Source organism: Mustelus asterias, chromosome 6 (genome assembly GCF_964213995.1).
Source record: "Mustelus asterias chromosome 6, sMusAst1.hap1.1, whole genome shotgun sequence".
In the NCBI taxonomy this organism is placed as follows: Eukaryota; Metazoa; Chordata; class Chondrichthyes; order Carcharhiniformes; family Triakidae; genus Mustelus; species Mustelus asterias.
The window spans coordinates 86,480,775-86,503,631 of record NC_135806.1 but is presented as its reverse complement, the minus strand read 5'-3'; the positions used below and the strand labels follow the sequence as shown (position 1 = coordinate 86,503,631).

General features: G+C 41.2%; 1 protein-coding gene across 2 annotated transcripts in view; it reads left to right on the top strand.

The window, feature by feature from the left end:
* fer (fer (fps/fes related) tyrosine kinase) overlaps positions 1-12,878 on the top strand; it is a 157,501-nt gene extending 144,623 nt beyond the window's left edge. For both annotated transcript variants that reach the window (XM_078214682.1, XM_078214683.1), the window contains 3 exons: positions 1,623-1,777; positions 4,173-4,295; positions 8,544-12,878. In XM_078214682.1, the coding sequence (XP_078070808.1) occupies positions 1,623-1,777; positions 4,173-4,295; positions 8,544-8,686 (421 nt within the window). In that variant the 3' untranslated portion in view covers positions 8,687-12,878. The remainder of the gene's footprint in view (positions 1-1,622; positions 1,778-4,172; positions 4,296-8,543) is intronic.
* The last annotated feature ends 9,979 nt before the right edge of the window (positions 12,879-22,857 follow it).

Here is a 22,857-nt window from a genome sequence, read left to right as displayed (position 1 = left end):
ACCAATCGCCCACAAAGTGGCAGCGGACACTCCCTGCCCCCCCCCCCCCCACCAGAGAACCATCTAGCCTCTCCCCCCCCCCCCCCCCCTTTGCTCCCTACCCAGAGAGCCATCTGGCCTCCTTCCCCCACCACCCGCCAGAGAACCATCTGGCCCCCCCCCCCTCAAAACCAGAGAATGATCAGGCCTGCCTCCCTCCTCCTCCTCCCCAGAGAGTGAACTGGCTCTCCCTCCACCACCAGAGAACCATCTGGTCTCTCTACCCCCCCCCCCCCCCCACCCCATCAGAGAATGATCGGCAATCCCCCTCCCCCCCACCACCACCAGAGATACATCTGGCCGCCCTCCTCCCTTCTCCCCACTAGAGAATGATTTGCACCCCCTCCCCCAACCACCACCACCGATCTGAGTGAGAGAGAAGTTGGAAGCTCTGAACTTAGCTCTTCAGAAGCTGGAGCGCCTGAAACAGGCCTTTGCTGAGCATGTCTGTTTCGTGCCGAATCTGGACAGGCGAACGCGATGGTAAAGAGGGAAATGCCGGTAAGATTTGGCATCCAGCTCATTAAGTAATGTAAATGCATGCAAATGCATTTAAATTGACATTGCGCCCATTTCGGGTGCGGTTTGGGCCTTGGTAAAATCGGGCGTGAGGCGATTAGCGTGATCCGCGCCAGCGTCCGTGCATGCACAGTTTAAGTTTTCACGCCTGTTTTTGGGCGCAACGCAATGGTAAAATCGGGCCCGTAGTTATAAATGATGTAGGTATATACTTGTATATGTGAGATTAAGACATTTAAAAAATGTTGGGGACGGCAATCTGGAGAGGGAAGGATCAGAGGACAGTATGTAGTGTGTAAACAGCAACCGGAGGGAGAGTAGAGGAAGCAGAATCTGCTATGCTGGGACGTGTGGCTGGAAGAGTGACTGGGTTACGGTTGGATGAGACCGTGGACAATTTGAAACCAAAGATGAGTAAATATCTTGAAGACAGTTATCTGAGGCACTGTGAATTTGGCAAAGAAAGGGTGATGAGAGTCAGGGCGTTGAAGTGTAAATAGAATGGGTTATAATTCATGGAGATTGGAAGAAATTGAATTTTTGGCAATATTGAGCTGGAGAAGGGGAAGATTAGGGGTTAATTTTCTTGGTAGAAGAAACAAATCATAATAGTAGAATTAGTGTAAAGTAGAAAGCGAGCTGGGGAATGAGAAACGTTTTCAAGTTACTCATTTTCTGATTTAGGTGCTGATGGGTGCCAAAGAGTATGCCTCATAGTGTCATCAAAGGGTAGCATATAATTAATAGATTGATGAAGAGGGAACAAATATAAGATTAGGATCGAGAACTATACTGACTTAAATGAAAATATTCCTTCTAATTCTTGGTAAAGTCACTGAATGATGTAAGGAACCTTGATAACAGCTGAAGTAGAATGGGCCAGGGTATTGTCCTGTCGCCATTGGGAGACTCGCCAAGACGGGGCTGGAAAATCCTGGCCACAGTGAACATTGTATCAAGTTATCCAAGATGGACTAAAATTTACTATTAATTATTACTATTGACAAATTAACTTAATATTAACTAGTTATCAATTTAATAATCGTATTTTTTATCTTTAACAGAGACCTTGCTGCTAGGAACTGTCTTGTAGGTGACAATAATGTACTTAAAATCAGCGATTTTGGCATGTCAAGACAGGAGGATGATGGAATTTACTCATCATCTGGCTTAAAGCAGATTCCTATTAAATGGACAGCTCCAGAGGCCCTAAACTACGGTAAAAATTATTTTTCTTTTATCTAAACTGCACATTTTATACAATGTATTGGTACCACAACTAATTATTTACAATGACTGAATAAATCAGATTCAATTGTTATTGCATGACATTGTGAAATCTTTGCCAGCATTTCTAGAATCTAATTCCAACAATTTTTTTTCCTTTAAATGTCAGTTGTTGGCCTTGCTAATTATTATTACATGTTCCTTCATTCATGTGTTCAATTTTAAATCCCACTTATTCATCAAGTGTCTAGAGAATATAAAACAATATGACTGGCAATATGGCTATGGATGCTTTTGTATTTGATACACTAGGGAGGAGAGGGGTAGCAGTATTGCTTTGGGCTTTAGAGGTATGACAGTCTGAACATATCCTACTTGCGTATTTCCCATTATATATCAGTCACATTCTCTCGGTGAAAAGCTGAATCTCATTTGAGTGGCTTTGAGTTCTTCCGGAGATGATCCTGGGGTTTGACAAAGTGAAACAGAAGCTTGAAGCGCAACACTCGGGGCCAGTAATGCCTTTACTTGTTTAAAAGAAGTTACAAAATTAACATCCCTTGGGTGGGATTCTCTGGTCTCATCTGTGGTGAGGCCTGTAGCGAATGAGAACAGAAAATTTGGCATTCCAGCTAAAACTCCATCCATTCTATGGTGCTGGATAATCCCAGCTGCGAATGAGGACAGGTCTTGGGTTTGTCTTTAATTCACACAATTGCACGAATTACAATATTATCTGAAAATATTGAACAACACACAGCTGCCAATATTTAGCTTTTGGTTCTGTGAAAAGTTTCGATCAATTTTTTTTTGGTGAAAATAAGCTCAGAAATAATTTTCCAACATGGGAAATGTGTAAATAATTCGGCCGAATCCACTTTCCCATCACCAAGCACCTTTTATTGTGTACCAAGAAACAGACCGCTTCTGTGGTTCACAGTTAGGGAGTGCAACACCTTGGGACCGACAACACTGGTCCGGGTGAAGCAACAGGTTTAAAAGCCCCCGCTGAGCACTTCCGATTGGGCAAGCCTCCGCCTGCTCAATAGTGGAGCTCGTACTCCATGGAGCCCACGGGAGATCAACTGACGATCCCCCGTGGACTTCATGACCATCAAAATATCCCCCCCCCCCCCACCTTTTAGGTCTGAGTCTCTCCCAACACCCCCACTGCAAGCAAGTCCTTTATAATGTTTACTAATTGGTCAGAGGTCCATCGAAGATGGGGCTAGGTCAGAATTATTCCGTCCTCAATGCTGAGTTCACCTTTCTTACTGAGGTAGGATTTCCTTTCTTCGGAGCTTTGTCCTTGGAATCCCTTGCACAGGATCATGTGCCTAATTTTAGATGAGGTTGCATCTTTTTTGGTCCAAGCTTTCATCTGCCTTGCAGACACTGGCAAAGTCTTCAAAAAATTCAGGGTCATCACAACCTCTCCAATGCAGCTGAAGGAACCAGGCTTGTGGGCAACGGGAGGCAACTTAGTGTGTCAGCATTAGTTATCCAGATTCCAGGACAGTGTTCCAGAAGATATTCATAGGCCATCAATGACGAGGCCCTGCACTGGATCCAAGTGGAGGCGATATGAGGAATTCACTTGTCCTCTTTAAAAAGGCCCACTAAAAGTTTATGGTCAGTAAATATAAAAAAGCATTTGCCGTAGGCATATTGATGAAACTTTTTCACACCAAATACGACTGCCAACCCTTCTTTCTCAATCTGAGAATACCATTGCTCCGCGTCCAAAAGGGTCCTGGAGGCATATGTGATGAGCTTTTCTGTCCCATTTTTCCAGCGATGTGACAGCACCACCACCACCACCCCGTATGGTGAAGCATCACCAGGTCCTTCTCAGGGTCAAAATGGTATAAATGCAGATAAATCCCTGATACTATTTATTCTTCACATCATAACCCTCTCTAAGTACAATAGAATTACAGTTGAAATTGACCAACCCCACACATACAAACACCTTAGTCCAGCATGAATCTAACTACAGCTTTTACCCTTCCAGGCACAGAACCATTAAATTAAACCCACTTAAAACTACCCTATTTCTAATGTTTCTCAATACAAATATAAGTCCTTTAAAACTACCTTTGTTTTCCTAACAATATCTACATTTGCACACGACGAAGAGCCACATAAACTAGATACTGGAGAAAAGAACTATATTCAGCAAGAATCAGCATATTTACTAAGAAGGAAAAAAAAACTTAGCCCACCTTTCTGCACACTTTAATAAAACTTAATTATAGATAATATAACCTTTTCAAGACTTTTATAATGGATTAAATGTATCTATTTAATACTGTTCATCAGGCAAAAAGAAAATCCAATGCTCGAAATTGATGAAGAGATTGTTGATGTACTGTTCTGTCACATAGGGCGATATAGTTCAGAGAGTGATGTGTGGAGCTATGGGATACTCCTGTGGGAGACATTCAGCTTGGGGGTGTGTCCATATCCTGGAATGACCAACCAACAGGCACGAGAACAGGTTGAAAAAGGTACAGTTATAAGCATCAATACTAAAAGCTTAATACTGGTACATTATTACATAAAGATCTCCTGAGTAGTTATAGTTTGGGTCTGTATTACTTCTTGCTACCTTTCTGTGATTTGTAAATTTTCCCCATGTGTAGTGTGATGTTAAAAGGCTTTTCTAGGTCAGATGTTACAGATGCAATTTACAAAAAAATCTGCTTTAAAGATCATCTTTAGTGAACATCTGTTATCAGTCCCTGAAGCATATGTGTTATGGACTTGAAGCTAAATTAAAAGATGTGAAGTTCCATCCCAAGAGTGGATGTTGTATGTGATTTTGTGAAGAGATGCATGAGCGGGCCATATCTGAAATTAGGACTGCTGCTTATGAACAGCAGCTTCGGCTAAGTGGCCTGTTTCTGTGTTAGAAACAAACTTGACTGGGGTGCCCACTGCCCACATTTTAACTACAGATTATTTTTGTTAAATGTTATAGTGGTGATAGCACAAATCCTTTATTTTCTCATGTAAATGTTTGTTGCATTGCTCTCAATTATTCGTTACCAAAAAAATTAATTACAGCCACATTTAATGTTTCCCACTTCTTTTGACCATTTTCTCACTGTTATTTGGTGAACAATGTTTTACCCACCAACATGAAAAGTGTAACTGAAATTCTGACTACTTCTAGACACAGGATTTTCATTATAAAACAACAAACATTGACCCAGATTTTATGATGATATTGATAGCAAAACTTAGTGTTTGCCACCAATACTCCACCGAAACTGACTGCACCATGGAAAATTAAATGCACAAGTTGCTGGCAGTGATTCTACAGGTCTTCTTTTAAATAGGTTACTGGGTGAGTTAAAATTGCCCTTCGTCTGTGCTTTGCTGCTGATTGCAAAATTCAAGTCATTATTATAAAATGGGAACTGGTAGAAGGCAATTATTTCTGTAAAACCTGCCTAATCCCTGGCTTGCTGCCAGTGAGTATGAACTACTTGTGATATTGTTCAAACTCTTCTATTAGGATACAACCTTATAATCACTCAATTATTTCCATCGTCTTCCACATCATTGGTAGTTTAAATACTCTGCATGGTGTTACGTTTTAAATTGAGTTTACCTTCATGGAGTTAAAACTTCATTCATTCAGTGGCATTCCTCTGAATGCTAAATATGTTTGCAAGGAAAGAAGTGTGTTGGAAATTATGATAAATGCTCGAATGACGGTAAAAGATTTGCACTTGTAGTGTGTTTGTGACAGCGAGCTGAAATGTGATATATAATCTGGAGCATTTTGTAGCACCACATGGAATCAAAATGAAGTGACCATTGAAGAATGAGTGACCATTATTGAGAGTAACGGTTAATGGGTGTTTCTGAGGCTGGAAGGTTTGTAATGAAGTTCCCGAGGTATTGGAACCCTCGTTTTTCCTGATGTATACTAATCTAGACCTCAGTGTTCAGGGAACAACTTCAAAATTTGCAGAAAATAAAAAATCTTGGAAGCATTGTAAACTGTGAGGAGAACACTGTAGGACTTCAAAAGAACATAGGCTGGTGGAATGGGTGGCCAGATGGCAGATGAAGTTCAATGAGGAGAAATATGAGGTGATACATTTTGGTCAGAAGAACATGGAGAGACAGTATAAAATAAAGGATACTACTCTTAAGTGGGTACTGGAGCAGAGGGACCTATGTAAATATGCTTACATCATTAAAGTGGCAGGACAGATTGCGAGAGTAGTTAATAAAGCATACAGTATCTTCGGCTTCATTATTAGGGGCATAGAGTACGAGAGCAAGGAGGTTATGTTGAACTTGTATAAGTCACTAGTTAGACCTTAGCTGGAGTATTATGTACAGTTCTGGGCACTGCATTTTAGGAAGAATGTAAGGCATTGGAGAAAGTGCAGAATAGTTTATGAAAATGGTTCCAGGGATAACAAACTCAGTTTGGAGTAAGATTGCAGTTGGGACTCTTTTCCTTAGAGAAAAGAAGGTTTGAAAGGAAATTTAATAGAGGTGCTTAAAATCATGAGGTGTCTGGACAGACTAGATCTGGAGAAATTCTTCCCGCTTGTGAAAGGATCAAAAACAAGAGAGCACAGATTTAAATCAATTGGTAAAAGCGATATGTGAATAAACTTTTTCACACAGCGAGTGGTTAAGGTCTGGAATGCACTGGCTGCGATTATGATGGAGACAGGTTCCATTGAGACATTCAAGAGGGAATTAGGTGATTATTTGAAAAGAAACAATGTGCATGGATACAGGGGGAAGGCAGGAGAATAACACCAAGTGAAATGTTCATTTGAAGAGCTGGTGCAGACATGTTGGACCAGATGGCCTCCTTCTGTATTGTCACAATTCTGTGATCCTGTGAATATATATGTTAAGCTGTTCACTCCGAGCACATGCAAGGAACTAAAATATAAAATGGTAATAAGCCATTGAAATTAGATCTTGCTTTGTTGTTTCTTGAGTACATCTACAACCTACCAATGTTTGTCAACAGTTGTACACATCCAGATTACTTGGTGCTTTAGTTACCATATTTGGGTAGAGTGCCTCTTGGTAATTGTGAACACATCTGAAACGAGCATTAGGCCCATTGCCTATCAAGTGGATGACCTGATGTCTTTTTCATGTCCCTTTGTTAAATTATGTCTGACCACAGCATGTGCTTTGTGTGCCAGTTGGTTTTCTCAGCCCTTAAAACAACCATACTCATGAACTATATATAAAGGGTTTTTCACCAAGAACAAAGTTTAAAAAGCATGTTTAGATAACATGAATGTGGAGTTCGTAGAAGCAGAAATGCACTTGGCTCTGTGTGAAAACTACTGTCCTGACAGCAACTGCTTCCCTATCTATTATAAGCTATAGATGTGAGAAGATCCATTTTATGATTTGATTTATTATTGTCACATGTATTAGTATACAGTGAAAAATATTGTTTCCTGCACGCTATACAGACAAAGCATACTGTTCATAGTGAGGGAAAGGAGAGTGTGCAGAATGTAGTGTTAGTCATAGCTAGGGTGTTGAGAAAGAGCAATTTAATATGAGGTAGGTCCATTCAAAAGTCTGGTGGCAGCAGGGAAGAAGCTGTTCTTGAGTCGGTTGGTATGTGTCTTCAGAATTTTTGTATTTCTTCCAGGAGAGCCAAAACTTCCCTCCCAAAAAATGACCAAGTGCGGGAAGATGGCGATCAGATTTGTGTCGTACATCCTGGCACAAATGGCACTAGTTTTCTTGCCCAAAATAACACGTCATTTTTTGGGGAAAATTCCACCCAAGAGGGGGTGGAACAGAGCAGAGGGTCAGTGATTAACGGGAGCTCGGAGCAATTACAGCAAAACTTAAGAACAAATGACATGATGCAGTAGGGAAGGGGGAGGGAGGGTTGCTGTATTGGGCCAAAAAAATGTTTGGGCTATATAAATAAAAAGGCCTCGGATAGAGGAGAACGGCCACAGTCTGAAGTTCTCCTAATGTTGAGCTACTTCGATGTTTGCAGCAACTTGAGTAAAACATTGTTTAGTATTTTTCTAGGGCACAAGTGTTTCTGCATGTTAACATTTTGTGCTAGGATGTACCCACCTCTCCAAACTTAGATTACTGGCCCTGCCTGCTTGGTACTGCACCCTTGCATTGCCAGGGTGGTACTGCCTAACCATGTCCCTGACCACACAGAGACTTCAATGGCCTCCAAGCCTCGGAGCGTGGGCATCTGTTGTCTGGTTTCTGTTTGTGGAGATCAGTAATAATTCGTACCAGGTTCCCGCTGTATCCAAGGGTTGGAGAATCCTGGGAGCAGGATGAATCCGCCTTGAAACTGCCCAAGCGTTTAAACGTGCTAATCTGATTCCCACCCAGCGAGGGTGGAACCCAGATTACGTCGGAGCACAGGGACTAGGAGAATCCCAAAGGGTGTTCTCGCCAGCAGTAAATGTGCTAGACCCATCGCCCGTGATTCTCCAACCCAGCGTGATCTGCACATGTGCGCAGGGGGGCCAGAGAATCAGCCCCTTGGTCTAAAATCCAACCCATTTCTTCCTCTCTTTGGCTCTGAGGAAAAGTCATACAGATTCCAAATATTAACTTTTCTCTCGCTACAGATGCTGCCAAACCTGCTGAGTTTTTCCGGTGTTCTCTGTTTTTGTTTCAGATTCCAGAATCCGCAGTATTTTACTTTTATTATATTGCTTGAACAGAAGAATATTATTGTTTTAAATAATGCTTTAAAACTGTTCCAGGTTACAGGATGTCACCACCCCAAAAATGTCCAGAGGAAATATATAACATAATGCTGAGATGCTGGGAATATAAACCGGAAAATCGACCAAATTTCAGTGATGTGCACAAAGAACTCTTGTGTGTCAAGAAGAAGATAACGTAGTAACACAGAGTAAATAAATGCTGACTGTAGGAAATTCAGTGTTCAGATATTGAAAAAAATCAGGAGTCACAAGATACCGTTTTTCTCCAATATATTGTAATTAGAATTATGTATGCTTGTTTTCTCACATCAGCATGTTTTTGTTGTAATTTATAAACATTTGTTTCCTGTTTGGGTTTTGGCCAATAAATATTTGTAAGGTACATCATGGAGAAAAGGCTTCTCAAAGCATTAATGAACACACATTGCAAAATATTCTCACACCTAACTTCAAGAAGAAGTAAAATTCTATGATTGTCATTTTCATAAAATGTAAATAGATAGAGCACAGCAGATTGTGGTATGTTTACTTGGAGTTATTGAAATGCGAAACAAAGATTTCGTATACTGGTGACCCCGAATCTGATCTATTTTAGATTAGTGTTTTCAAACTCAAATAGTATTTACTACAGACTGCAAGGAAATATATGTTTCTGAGATGGTGATTATTTCCACATATTTTAAAAAGCACCGAACTGTCTAAATTGACCATATAAAACATCAAAAATACCAGAAAGAAGCTTTATAGTAAGCTTACGCTATAACTGATTGTGTATGCACATAACTCTGATTTGCAGTTGTCATGAACAAGGATAAGCCTTCCATGATGTGCCTGTGATTCCAAAGTACTGTACTGTATAGTGCAAGTACCCTCACTTTTTAAATCAAAATGTTAATACATTGTTTATTTTGCTTCAGTTTTGAGACCTTTAATCTTATTAGCTTCCAAATGCACCTTGTATTCCAACTGTTAAAATGTTTTAATATACTGTGAGCAGTACTGGGCATTTGGCCAAACTTTAACAGGAACTACATTATTTTGCTGTCAATATATCGTTGCTGATAAGTTAACCCTTTGAGTATTAACTGACCTCTCTTGCTTTCAGGGAATCTGAAGTAATTATTTCTTTTAATTTCTAACGACCATTCAATTAAGATAGATTAGAGAAGCATGTGGAACCATGCAGTGTTTCTTAAAGCATAACTGCTCAGAAATAATCCTCCAAATATTAACTCGTTTTTGATTCTGGTGGTGTAATGTTATTGTTAATGTGTTTTATTTTAACACAATTTAAAAAGGAGCCCATCTCTTGTCAACACTAATTCTGATTGTGATGACTTAAGCCATTTTTAGTTAAATTGTTTGTACCTTTTATTATTGAGGGGACTAATGATTCTGTTGCTTGGGCATGAACTTGTAAGTGTCCTGACCGAGTGTAAAATCACCTGGAGATTACAGAATATGTCTCATCCTCTGCTCTGTTGCTGTGGCAATGTTTTCAATGTGAATTTATGCAACCAGCACAGAGGCATGAGCTTCTGACATTAATGTGAACATCAGAAGATCACAAAGAGGCCATAAAAAGGGAGTTGTAATGAAACTGTGATGTTTCAAAGCTTTGTGTTTATCATGCCTTCAGTGCTTAGACATCTGATGCAGTGCTTTAAGGCTGGTTCCAATATCTGTTTTCCGCATTAGCCTCCTCTGCTTTGCCCTGACCTTTTTAAGAAGCGTAGAAAATTTCAACATTCCCAACAAACTGTCCAAGAGAACATCTATTTCCAAAAATAGTACTCCGACAAAGATTCACTGACATGACACTGAACCAGCCTCTTATTCATGAATCATGTCATTGAATCATCCAAATTCACAAGTGTGTCCTGTACGCTTCACTAGTCATGGTTTGCTATATATTTTTCTCCACATCTGAATCTCTTTCTAAAACTATGTTGAGCATTATGGTGTTTGGGATAGTCACAGCACATTGAGCTGCAGTGCCCTCTTGAAAATTTAATTTCTTGGACTGTAAGACTAGAGTCAAACTGATATGCAGTAACAAAGGTGAAACACTTTGAAACCCTGGACTGTCAGTCATAATTTTAATGGCAAAGCTGCAGATTTAACATTTCCACGGTTTTGATTTTCAAATATGTTTACAAGTTATGAACTAGTGTAACTTTCGGTTTGTTTGACATGTTTAGTCAATTTTGATCTTTAACAAGTTTAGAATTTGCAAAAAAAAATGATTTACAGTATTTCTAAAACTAAGCCTGTTGTAAACAACAGTACCATATATAGGAATTCTTTGGATTCAGTTTCTGTGGAATTACTGTATTAATAGAAAACTAAATAAGCTGCGCTTGGTATATTTTATGTACTTTGTGCAGTCTTTGCTGAAAATTTGTAATATTATTTAACAGCATTTCTACTGATTTTATTTGAGTGTTGTAGCTAATCCATTGTAAGATCTTTTGTTCCAAAAAGAATGAAGTTTACGTTTATGACCTAATATTTCCACTGACAGTAAATATTTAATTGCCTTCATTGCACTGTTTCAAAACAAATTCCACTTTACACATGGAAAATAATTGCTTGGCAAGTTCCACAGAAAATGTTTCAGTGCAGTAAGAACATTAAATGTTTTTAAGAACATCAGTATTTTTAAACTGGTAATCTGGGTGCTGCAGAGAAATTTCAGCCTATATGGTATAATGTGCTGTCTTTGTGGTCCAAGTGTAGCCACAGTAAAGTCAGTAAATTCCTTTAGGTTTGAAAAATGGTTCTGCTGCTAAACCAATACCAGAACTATCATAATTGCCATAAGCAGACTGATTTACTATGGGTAGTGTGCTATTATAGGTAGTATGCTATTATACCTTGCCTGTAAGTGGTGTGCGAACCAAGTCTTAAAGTATAATTTTTTCACCTCATGATAAAAAGCCATATAGTCATATCTGAGCAACTTGAATGGCATTATCCAGTCATTGGTGGAAATTATTTAAAAATACTGTCTCTAACTTAAATGCTTGTATATGGTATACTTTTGCCACAAAATATTACATGAAATTCAATGAAAGTGCTGTTTCTGAATATCTACAACATTAGAATCCGAAGCTAGATGTTGCATTCTACAGTGGACTTGTCCGTCAGCCACCTTTGGGGAGAGAACTCAAGTGGCCTCCTTTATATAGGTAAAAATCTTATTAGTAGATAAGACTGATGTTTGTTTAAAATCTGTGAAGACAGATGATATTTTACATTGAATTAGTAAATATAAACTGGAGAAGAAAAATGTGGGAAATTGTATATATCAATGTGCCATATGAGTGTCATAATATTTCACCGCTCAAACCCTTTTGTCAGAGCTCTCTGTATGGGAGTTAACATTGTTCTCTCAACAAAGCAGCCTAAAGCTGAAGCCAACGTAAATTAATGAGAGAGAACTTTCCTGTCTATGCTGCTTGTCTGATTTTATGTGACATGAGTTTGTATAGTCTACATCTTTTTATTGTTTGGCACAAATACACACGTTTTATCTTCTATACAAAGAATGGGCCTCACCTTTTGCTCTGATGTAGGTGTGACTATATATAACTACAGAATGTTTAAAAGTGTTTCAGTATAAAGATTTATCTTTCTTGATGTCCCATTATTCTCCAACTTCATGCTGCCACAGGCGAGTGACAAAAAGCCTTCAATTTCTTGCTATGTGCCATTCATATTGCCTTTGTATGAACCAAATGGTAAATTTTCTGCCATTTAACTTCTAACTCCTGTGTTGTGCTTTTCAAAAGCTCCAGCAGTATTTCATTTTGTGCCATAATAAAGACCAAAATTCTGATTTTCTTTTTAGAAATATAAAAGTGCACCTTTTCTTTTCTAATGCTAAGCTTCCATTTTTAAAGAAAATACATTTTCAACACTGGAACTCTGTGGTTCTTTTAAATGTCTCAAACTTTCTGTCAACGGCTAAAATGTACTTTTAAAGTAAATGTTCACTTTAAATTTCAAGTCTTACTTTTAAGGATGTATATATATTTCTTCTCCAAAACAATAAAATGAAAACCAGACTGAATGCTGATGACGTCCATTTGAGGAGTAATGTTCAAAATATCATAGACAGAAATACTTGTCTTTTGTAATTTTTAACACAATCTTGTGTTGTAACATTTATTTATTTTGTACTTTTTTTACATTGAATTTACAGGGATTTTGAAATGACTTTTTTGATTATCATTCTCTGTATTCTCTGCTCTTTTGAATTGCAGACTTGTTCCTGAACTGCTTCTCTGTCATATTGGGCCAAATACCACTAACAAGTCTGCTGTTTATATTTATGCTGTAATCTCTTAATAAACGGAATGGATTGTCAGCATTATCTTAGTCTCTTTCTTATAGAAATAGTGAGAAATGTCCTTTTGATGCGAAATGTAATGTTAGGCTAAACTCTCTTACATAACTAATTACTTCACACATTATTGTAATTTTTTTCTCCACCCTCCAATGAATGCCTTCATCTACTTCCCAAATTTTGCTAAGGAGAATCAGAACACTAATGTTAGTGTTGCCACAGTTTCTGCCCTTACTCCCCTCAATATGCATCTGATCAAATCCTGGTCGCTTATCAACTTAAAATGCAGCCAGTCTTTCTAATACCTCTTTATTAATCTTTAGCCTACCTAGTGTCTCACAGTATTATATCCCCTTATTCTGGATTTCCCACAATAAGTATTCAGTCCTTTGTGTCCACACCATCAAAGCCTTTAGTAATTTTAAAATATTTAAATTAATTTATTGGGTAACTGTAGGCCAGTTAGTATTAGGGTGAAATCTGTGGCTCCATAAGGTAATGCCCTCTCTCAAATATATTTCTCTTTGCATCTTTTCAGGTATAGCAGCTTTTTTGTTTTTATCATTGCACTACCAGAAACAAGTGAAGGGGCCATAAATTGGTGGCTTTACTACTTTTTAAAGTCAATTCCCATTAAGTTCTGAGAAAACCATGCTTTGTGGATGTAAACAACTCAGGCAATTGCTTCCCATTTCCTGCCGCCCATTTTCTGTCTGCCTCCCCCACAAGTGTCCTCCACACATTATCCGGAAATGGTGCGCTGCAAGTCAAAACAACATACAAACTCTGCCAACAAAAAAGCAAAACAGCAGAACTAGAACACATGCACAAACCTAAATTCAGTTCAAACTCGTTCTGCTCTTGCAGAATGGGAAAGCTGAAAACCGGGACTGTCCCAGCTAAACTGGGATGTCTGGTCACCCTCGGTGGTATGAGATCAGTAGTGGATAAAGTCAAGATATTTTGAGAATCCCACTTCACCAGTAGGAGTTCAGCACCACAAACCTCTGGTTGGCCATGTTCAAAGTCAATCATTAGAGGACAATGATTTAAGATGACTGACAAAAGAACCAGTGATGATATGTGGAGATTTTTTTTTTAATGCAGCAGGTGGTTAGGATTTAGAATGCATTGCCTGTTTGGAGAGTGGGTACAAATTCAATGGGAACCTTCAAAAGGAAATTGGATGGATAGGTAATGGAGAAAACATTGACAAGATATGGATGAAGAACAGAGTTTTGGGACTAGCTGGAATACTGTTCAACCTAAATCTTGTTGATCAGGTAATTGCATAATTCAAGATAAAATTACTATGAAATTACGATGACAAAAATGTCCATTCTGCTGAACTGCTGTATAAAACCTGACTGGTTCATGAATATCTTTCAGGAAAGGAAGCTACCACCCCTTGTCATTCTGGTCCTACACATGTGGCATTCGATGCCTTTGTAGAGCACACATTCTGCCTTGCCAGCATTCCTCACATCCTAAGAACAATAAATGACATCTAAGAGTTTTTGAAGGAATGTGGATCAACAGAGACCCAGGGATATGAATACTTAAAAGCTCTGAAAATATTTGTGTGGTAGAATAAACCATATGAAAGGTTAAGAGGATTTTGGGTATGAATAGTGATGTAAAACTAAAAATGATAAATTTGTACAAAATATTGATTAGGTCATGGTACAAAGAACAAAGAAAATTACAGCACAGGAACAGTCCCTTCAGCCCTCCAAGCCTGCACCGACCATGCTGCCTGACTTAACTAAAACCCCCTATGCTTCCGGGGACCATATCCCTCTATTCCCATCTCATTCATGTACTTGTCAAGACGCCCCTTAAAAGTCACCATCCTACCCGCTTCCATTACCTCCCCCGGCAACGAGTTCCAGGCACCCACCACTCTATGTAAAAAATCTGCCTCGTACATCTCTTTTAAAACTTGCCCCTCACACCTTAAACCTATGCCCCCTAGTAATTGACTGTTCCACCCTGGGAAAAAGCTATCTGCTCTGTCCATGTCTCTCATAATCTTGTAGACTTCTATCAGATCTCCCCTCAACCTACGTCGCTCCAGTGAGAACAAACCAAGTTTCTCCAACCTCTCCTCATAGCTGATGCCCTCCATACTAGGCAACATCCTGGTAAATCTTTTCTGTACCCTCTCCAAAGCCTCCACATCCTTCTGGTAGTGTGGCGACCAGAATTGAACACTATATTCCAGAATTGAACACTATAAAGCTGCAATATGACTTGCCAATTTTTAATCTCAATACCCCGGCCGATGAAGACAAGCATGCAGTATGCCTTCTTGACTACCTCCTCCAACTGCATTACCACTTTCAGTGACCTGTGTACCTTTACACCCAGATCCCTTTGCCTATCAATACTCTTAAGGATTCTGCCATTTATTGTATATTTCCTATCTGTATTAGACCTTCCAAAATGCATTATCTCACATTTGTCCGGATTAAACTCCGTCTGCCATCTCTCCGCCCAAGTCTCCAACTGATCTATATCCTGCTGTATCCTCTGATGGTCCTCATCGCTATCCGCAAATCCACCAACCTTTGTGTCGTCCGCAAACTTACTAATCAATCCAGTTACATTTTCCTCCAAATCATTTATATATATTACAAACAGCAAAGGTCCCAGCACTAATCCCTGAGGAACACCACTTGTCACAGGCCTCCATTCAGAAACGCACCCTTCCACTGCTACCCTCTGTCTTCTTTGACCGAGCCAGTTTTGTATCCACCTTGCCAGCTCACCTCTGATCCCATGCGACTTCACCTTCTGCACCAGTCTGCCATGAGGGACCTTGTCAAAGGCCTTACTGAAGTCCATGTAGACAACATCCACTGCCCTGCCCTCATCAAACATCTTTGTCACTTCCTCGAAAAACTCAATCAAGTTCGTGAGACACTACCTTCCCTTCACAAAACCATGTTGCCTCTCATTAATACGTCCACTTATTTCCAAGTGGGAATAAATCCTGTCTCGAAGAATCCTCTCCAATAATTTCCCTACCACTGATGAAAGGCTCACCGGCCTGTAATTACCTGAATTATTCTTGCTACCCTTCTTAAACAAAGGAACAACATTGGCTATTCTCCAATCCTCTGGGACCTCCCCTGTAAGAAGTTTAACAACACCAGGTTAAAGTCCAACAGGTTTATTTGGTAGCAAATGCCACTAGCTTTCGGAACAGACTGTCCCTTCGTCAGGTGGAGTGGAGAAATGCTCACAAACAGGGCATACAGAGACACAAACTCAATTTACAGAATAATGATTGGAATGCAGTCTTTACAGATAATAAAGTCTTAAAGGTACAAACAATGTGAATGGAGGGAGCATTCAGCACAGGTTAAGCACAGCATTGTCTCCAGACAGGAAGCAAATCCAGACAAGCTGTGGGGGTTGCAGATAGTGTGACATGAACCCAAGATACCGGTTGAGGCCGTCCTCATGTGTGCGGAACTTGGCTATCAGTTTCTGCTCGGCGACTCTGCACAGTTGTGTGTTGTGAAGGCTGCCTTGGAGAATGCTTACGCGAAGATCAGAGGCCGAATGCCCGTGACCACTGAAGTGCTCCCCAACCAGTCTTGCCCGGTGATTGTCGAGCGGTGTTCATTCATCCGTTGTCGTAGCATCTGCATGGTTTCCCCAATGTATCATGCCTCGGGACATCCTTTCCTGCAACGTATCAGGTAGACAACATTGGCCGAGTTGCAAGAGTATGTACCGTGTACCTGGTGGATGGTGTTCTCACCTGAGATGATGACATCCGTGTCGATGATCCGGCATGTCTTGCAGAGGCTGCTGTGGCAGAGTTGTGTGGTGTCGTGGTCACTGTACTCCTGAAGGCTGGGTAGTTTGCTGTTTGAGGTTGTGTGGTTGTTTGAAGGCAAGAAGTGGGGGTGTGGGGATGGCCTTGGCGAGATGTTCATCTTCATCAATGACATGTTGAAGGCTCCGGAAGAGATGTCGTAGCTTCTCCGCTCTGGGGAAGTACTTGACGACGAAGGGTACTCTGTCCACCGTGTCCCGTATTTGTCTTCTGAGGAGGTCGGTGCGGTTTTTCGCTGTGACGCGTCAGAACTGTCGATCGATGAGTCATAGAATCCCTCCCTTGTCCTTGAGTGGGCCAACCCTCTCCCTGGCTACCCTCTTGCTCTTTATATATGTGTAAAAAGCCTTGGGATTTTCCTTAATCCTGCTGGCCAATGCTTTTTCATGACCCCTTTTAGCTCTTCTTACTCCTTGCTTAAGTTTCTTTCTACTTTCCTTGTATTCTACACTTGCTTCGTGTGTTCCCAGCTTCCTAGCTTTGACAAATGCTTCCTTTTTCTCTTTGACTAGGCTCACAATATCTCTCGTTATCCAAGGTTCCCAAAACTTGCCATACTTATCCTTCATCCTTACAGGAATGTGCCGGTCCTGAATCCCTATCAACTTACACTTGAAAGCCTTCCACATGCCAGATGTTGATTTGCCCTCAAACATCTGCCCCCAATCTACATTCTTCAGTTCCTGCCTAATATTGTTGTAATTAGCCTTCCCCCAATTTAGCACCTTAACTTGAGGACTACACTTATCTCTATCCATCAGTACCTTTTAAAGCTTACTGAATTGTGGTCACTGTTCCCAAACTGCTCCCCTACTGAAACATCAACCACCTGGCCGGGCTCATTCCCCAATACCAGGTCCAGTATGGCCCCTTCCCTAGTTGGACTATCTACATTGTATTTCAGGAAGCCCTCCTGGATGCTCCTTACAAACTCTGCCACATCCACGCCCCTAGCACTAAGTGAGTCCCAGTCAATATTGGGGAAATTAAAATCTCCCACCACAACAACCCTGCTACTTTTACACCTTGCCAAAGTCTGCCTACACAACTGTTCCTCAATCTCCCGCTGGCAGTTGGGTGGCCTATAGTAAACCCCCAACATTGTGACTACACCTTTCCTATTCCTGAGCTCTACCCATATTGCCTCGCTGTATGAGCCCTCCGAGGTGTCCTCCCGGAGTACAGCTGTGATATTCTCCTTAACCAGTAGTGCAACTCCCCCACCCCTTTTACATCCCCCTCTATCACGCCTGAAACATCTACATCCTGGAATGTTAAGCTGCCAATCCTGTCCTTCCCTTAACCAAGTCTCTGTAATGGCAACTACATCATAGTTTCTAGTACTAATCCAAGCTCTAATTTCATCTGCCTTACCTGTTGCACTTCTCGCATTGAAACAAATGCACTTCAGTCCACCAGACCCTCTCTGATTAGCAATCCCACCCTGCCTGCTGTTTCTCTGAGTCTTACTGGCCCTACCCTCTCGATCCCCTTCAGCTAATTCACCTTTGCTTTGGGTCCCACCTCCCTGCCAAACTAGTTTAAATCCTCCTGTGTGACACTAGCAAACCTCCCAGCCAGAATATTTGTGCCCCTCCAGTTTAGATGCAACCCGTCCTTCTTGTACAGGTCCCATCTGCCCCGGAAGAGACCCCAATGGTCCAGATATCTGAAACCTTCCCTCCTACACCAGCTGTTTAGCCACGTGTTGAGCTGCACTATCTGCCTATTCCTAGCCTCACTAGCACGTGGCACAGGGAGTAATCCTGAGATTACAACCCTAGAAGTCCTGCTTTTTAACTTTCTACCTAACTCCCTAAACTGCTGCTGCAGGACCTCATCACTCTTCCTGCCTATGTCGTTAGTACCAATACGTACCACAACCTCTGGCTGTTCACCCTCTCCCGTCAGAATGCTTTCTGTCCGTTCAGAGATATCCTGGACCCTGGCACCAGGGAGGCAACGTACCATCCTGGAGTCTCTTTCACGTCCACAGAAACTCCTATCTGTACCCCTAACTATAGAGTCCCCTATAACTATTGCTCGAGTCCTCTTTGTCCCTCCCTGGTTAACAACAGAGCCAGCTGTGGTACCACTGCTTTGGCTGCTGCTGCTGGTATCCCCTGATAGCCCATCTCCCCCAACAGTATCCAAAATGGTACTTGTTGGAGAGAGGGATGACCACAGGGGATTCCTGCACTGACTGCCTGCCCCTTCTGGCGGTCACCCATCTATCTGCCTGCACCTTCGGTGCGACCACGTCTCTAAAGCTCTTATCTATGACACTTTCCACCTCCTTCATGCTCCTAAGTGCATCCAACTGCTGCTCCAACCTATCCATGCGTTCTGTAAAGAGCTGCAATTGGGTGCACTTTCCGCAGACATAGTCGTCTGAGACGTTGGAAGCGTCACGGATCTCCCACATCTCAAGTGCAACACCTAACCCCACTGACCAACATTTCAAGCACCAATGAAATTATTTGAAAAAAAATTATAAAACTCTTACCTTCTCACAGTGGCCTTTTTTTTGGTTCGAGGAGGAGGGAGGGAGGGAAACACGAACTTAGTGTTTTGGGTTTCCCACTCCTTGACACCCAGATCTTCTGCTTCCCACTTGGTAAATGTTGCTGGTCCGACTTCTCCCAGAATGCACCAGTGAAGTCCCTCAGCCGCCTCTACATTGTACTGATTTGGATAGACCATTACAGAAAGGGCAATAAAACCACTGAACATTTAATATAACTGCACCAGGATGATGTAGGGTGGGAACAAGAGTTAATGAGGAGAAACTTAACATACTCGTGGTGAAAATGTTCATTTTGGTGGAAAGAAAATTGGGCAAAATGTATACCTCAGCTATTTTGTTTTACACCTCTACCAGTATTGCAATTCCTGATGCAGGACCATTTTCACTGAAACATTGAAACCTCAGGGAAGATTGAATACTGGTTTATAAAATTATTTGCTTTGATGGGCAAACTATTCCTCCCGATGATGGGATTTAAACCATCACTAAAAGATGGTTTAAAGTATGTTGGAAAAATGTCTTTATGCTGAAGGTGACTATTGGGAAAAATGATAAATATTTTGAAGAACTATATAAACTATGGAGAAAAGCATGGTTATGGGATTGGTTTATCTTGGCCTGGTAACAGGTTCTCACCAATTAGTTCATTTTTATCATTTTAGTTTGTACTTTTCTCTTGGTTTGTATACTCAGAATAGCAGAAAGTGGACATGGCCTCTGTTTGCAGGAGGCAACTCAATATTAGTCTGCAACAATAAAGGCTAGAATGTCACCAGCACACCGTGGATTCCAGCATCGGGACCAAAAAGTGGTCCCCAGTCCGCATGGTTGGAAATTTTGCCAGCTGCAGCCAGGAGATACTCTCTGTGGTGAGATACTCTGTGCTGCCATTTCCACCACTGGGGTTATCTCCTGGTGGCAGGAACAAGTTGTGTTTTGCTCCATTTCCAAAGAGCTGATAAAGTTCAGGCTATATTTCACTCAACAATTTGTCAATCCATGTCATGGGGACAGGTGAAGGATTTCCTTGATTAAGTCAGAGGAAAATTGGATGACATTTTGTAAGGAAATAAGTGCTTTGTCAAGGGGAGGTTATGTCTGACAAATCTGTTAGTTCTTTGAGGAGGTAACAAGGAAGATAAAGGAGAACCATTGGACGTGATTTACTTAGATTTCCAGAAGGTCTTTGACAAGGTGCCACATAGGAGACTGTTAAATAAGTTAAGAGCCCATGGTGTTGAGTAAGATCCTAACATGGATAGAGGATTGGCTGACTGGCAGAAGGCAGAGAGTGAGGATAAAGGGACTTTTTCAGGATGGCAGTAGGTGACTAGTGGTGTGCCTCAGGTCAGTGCTGGGACCACAACTTTTCACAATATGCATTAATGATTTGGAGGAAGGAACTGAAGGCACTGTTGCTAAGTTTGCAGATGATACAAAGATATGTAGAGTGACAGGTAGTATTGAGGAAGCAGGGGGGCTGCAGAAGAACTTGGACAGGTTAGGAGAGTGGGCAAAGTGGCAGATGGAAAACAATGTGGAAAGGTATGAGGTTATGCACTTTGGAAGGAGGAATGGAGGCATAGACTATTTTCTAAATGGGGAAATGCTTAGGAAATCAGAAACACAAAGGGACTTGGGAGTCATTGTTCAAGATTCGGGCAGCATGGTAACACAGTGGTTAGCACTGCTGCTTCACAGCTTCAGGGGCCTGGGTTCGATTCCCGGCTGGGTCACTGTCTGTCTGGAGTTTGCACATTCTCCTCGTGTCTGTGTGGGTTTTCTCCGGGTGCTCCGGTTTCCTCCCACAGTCCAAAGATGTGTGGGTTAGGTTGATTGGCCATGCTAAAATTGCCCCTTAGTGTCCTGAGATGCGTAGATTAGAGGGATTAGCGGGTAAAATATGTAGGGATATGGGGGTAGGGCCTGGGTGGGATTGTGGTCGGTGCAGACTCGATGGGCCAAATGGCCTCTTTCTGCATTGTAGGGTTTCTTTGATTCTATGATTCTCTTAAGGTTAACGTGCAGCTTCAATCGGCAGTTAGGAAGGCAAATGCAATGTTAGCATTAATGTCGAGAGAGCTAGAATACAAGAGCAGGGATGTACTTCTGAGGCTGTATAAGACTCTGGTCAGACCCTATTTGGAGTATTGTAAGCAGTTTTGGGCCCCATATCTAAAGAAGGATGTGCTGGCCTTGGAAAGAGTCCAGAGGAGGTGCACAAGAATGATCCCTGGAATGAAGAGCTTGTTGTATGAGGAACGGTTGAGGACTCTGGGTCTGTACTCGTTGGAGTTTAGAAGGATGAGGAGGGGATCTCACTGAAACTTGCAGGATACTGCGAGGCCTGGATAGAGTGGATGTGGAGAGGATGTTTCCACTAGTAGGAAAAACTAGAACCAGAGGGCGCAACCTCAGGCTAAAGGGACGATCCTTTAAAACAGATATGAGGAGGAATTTCTTTAGCCAGAGAGTGGTGAATCTGTGGAACTCTTTGCCGCAGAAGGCTGTGGAGGCCAGGTCATTGAGTGTCTTTGAGACAGAGATAGATAGGTTCTTGATTAATAAGGGGATCAGGGGTTATGGGGAAAAGGCGGGAGAATGGGGATGAGAAAAATATCAGCCTTGATTGGATGGCAGAGCAGACTCGATGGGCCGAGTGGCCTAATTCTACTCTTATGTCTTATGAAATAAAATTTTGGGTTGCATTTATGAGTAACTTAAGATATGATGCGCTCGCTATGTTTATGTAACAAGCTTGGGAGAAAGCAATTTTAGACATATGGTTCCTAACGTTCACCGCCACTGGAATTTTCCCCGTGCTATGTTGGGGTGTTGTCAATGGAGATTTATTGCAATGATAATGTAACAAGACCATTATTATTTTACCATGCAACTGCCAGAATGGTAAAAGGTGAACTTGAATAACCTTGATGTTTTATCTAGTAATGTTCTTTCTAGCCTATGTTCTTTCACTCCTGAAGTATGGATTTTCTAGTTGAGTTTAAAGTAATGGTTTCAGACTTTTTAATTCCTAAGTGGAAGATGTTGCTAAAATCCAAGACTGTGGGTTAGATTTTCATTTCCTAATGTCAGCAAGGGATTTGAAATCACCAAACCGTAATTATTTTCATCATAAATATACATTTCCTTCTCCCAAAAAGTTAGCCCACACAATCTTCCGTAGGTGGGAAGGTGTTTAGGTTGGTGTCAGGCCCACTGATGTTGAGGATACGATTAGGGAAAATTTGTTTAATCCTGTTCCTCCTGTATGATTGTAAGCTCGGATGGTCTTTGGAAGGCTTTTGAAAACGCATCTTGTTGGAGAGCACAGAAACCTAGGCGGAAGCCGACTAAGGAGTTGGAAGTATTCTGACAGATAAATGTTAAAACCACTTAAAATACCATTATTACATGCTTATTATAATCAGATGTTTTACTGCAGTGATCGTAGCGCTCTTTTGTGCAAATGTAAGTTAATCATTACATTGATAATCAGTGTGTAAATGTTGAAGTGTATTAGAGTACTTTTCCCAATTTGTAAAATGCTGTTGTGCATTCAAAACTAAATCAAAAGGTGCTTGGGAACTGTATGTCACTCTTTGAATGTTCACAGTGCTTC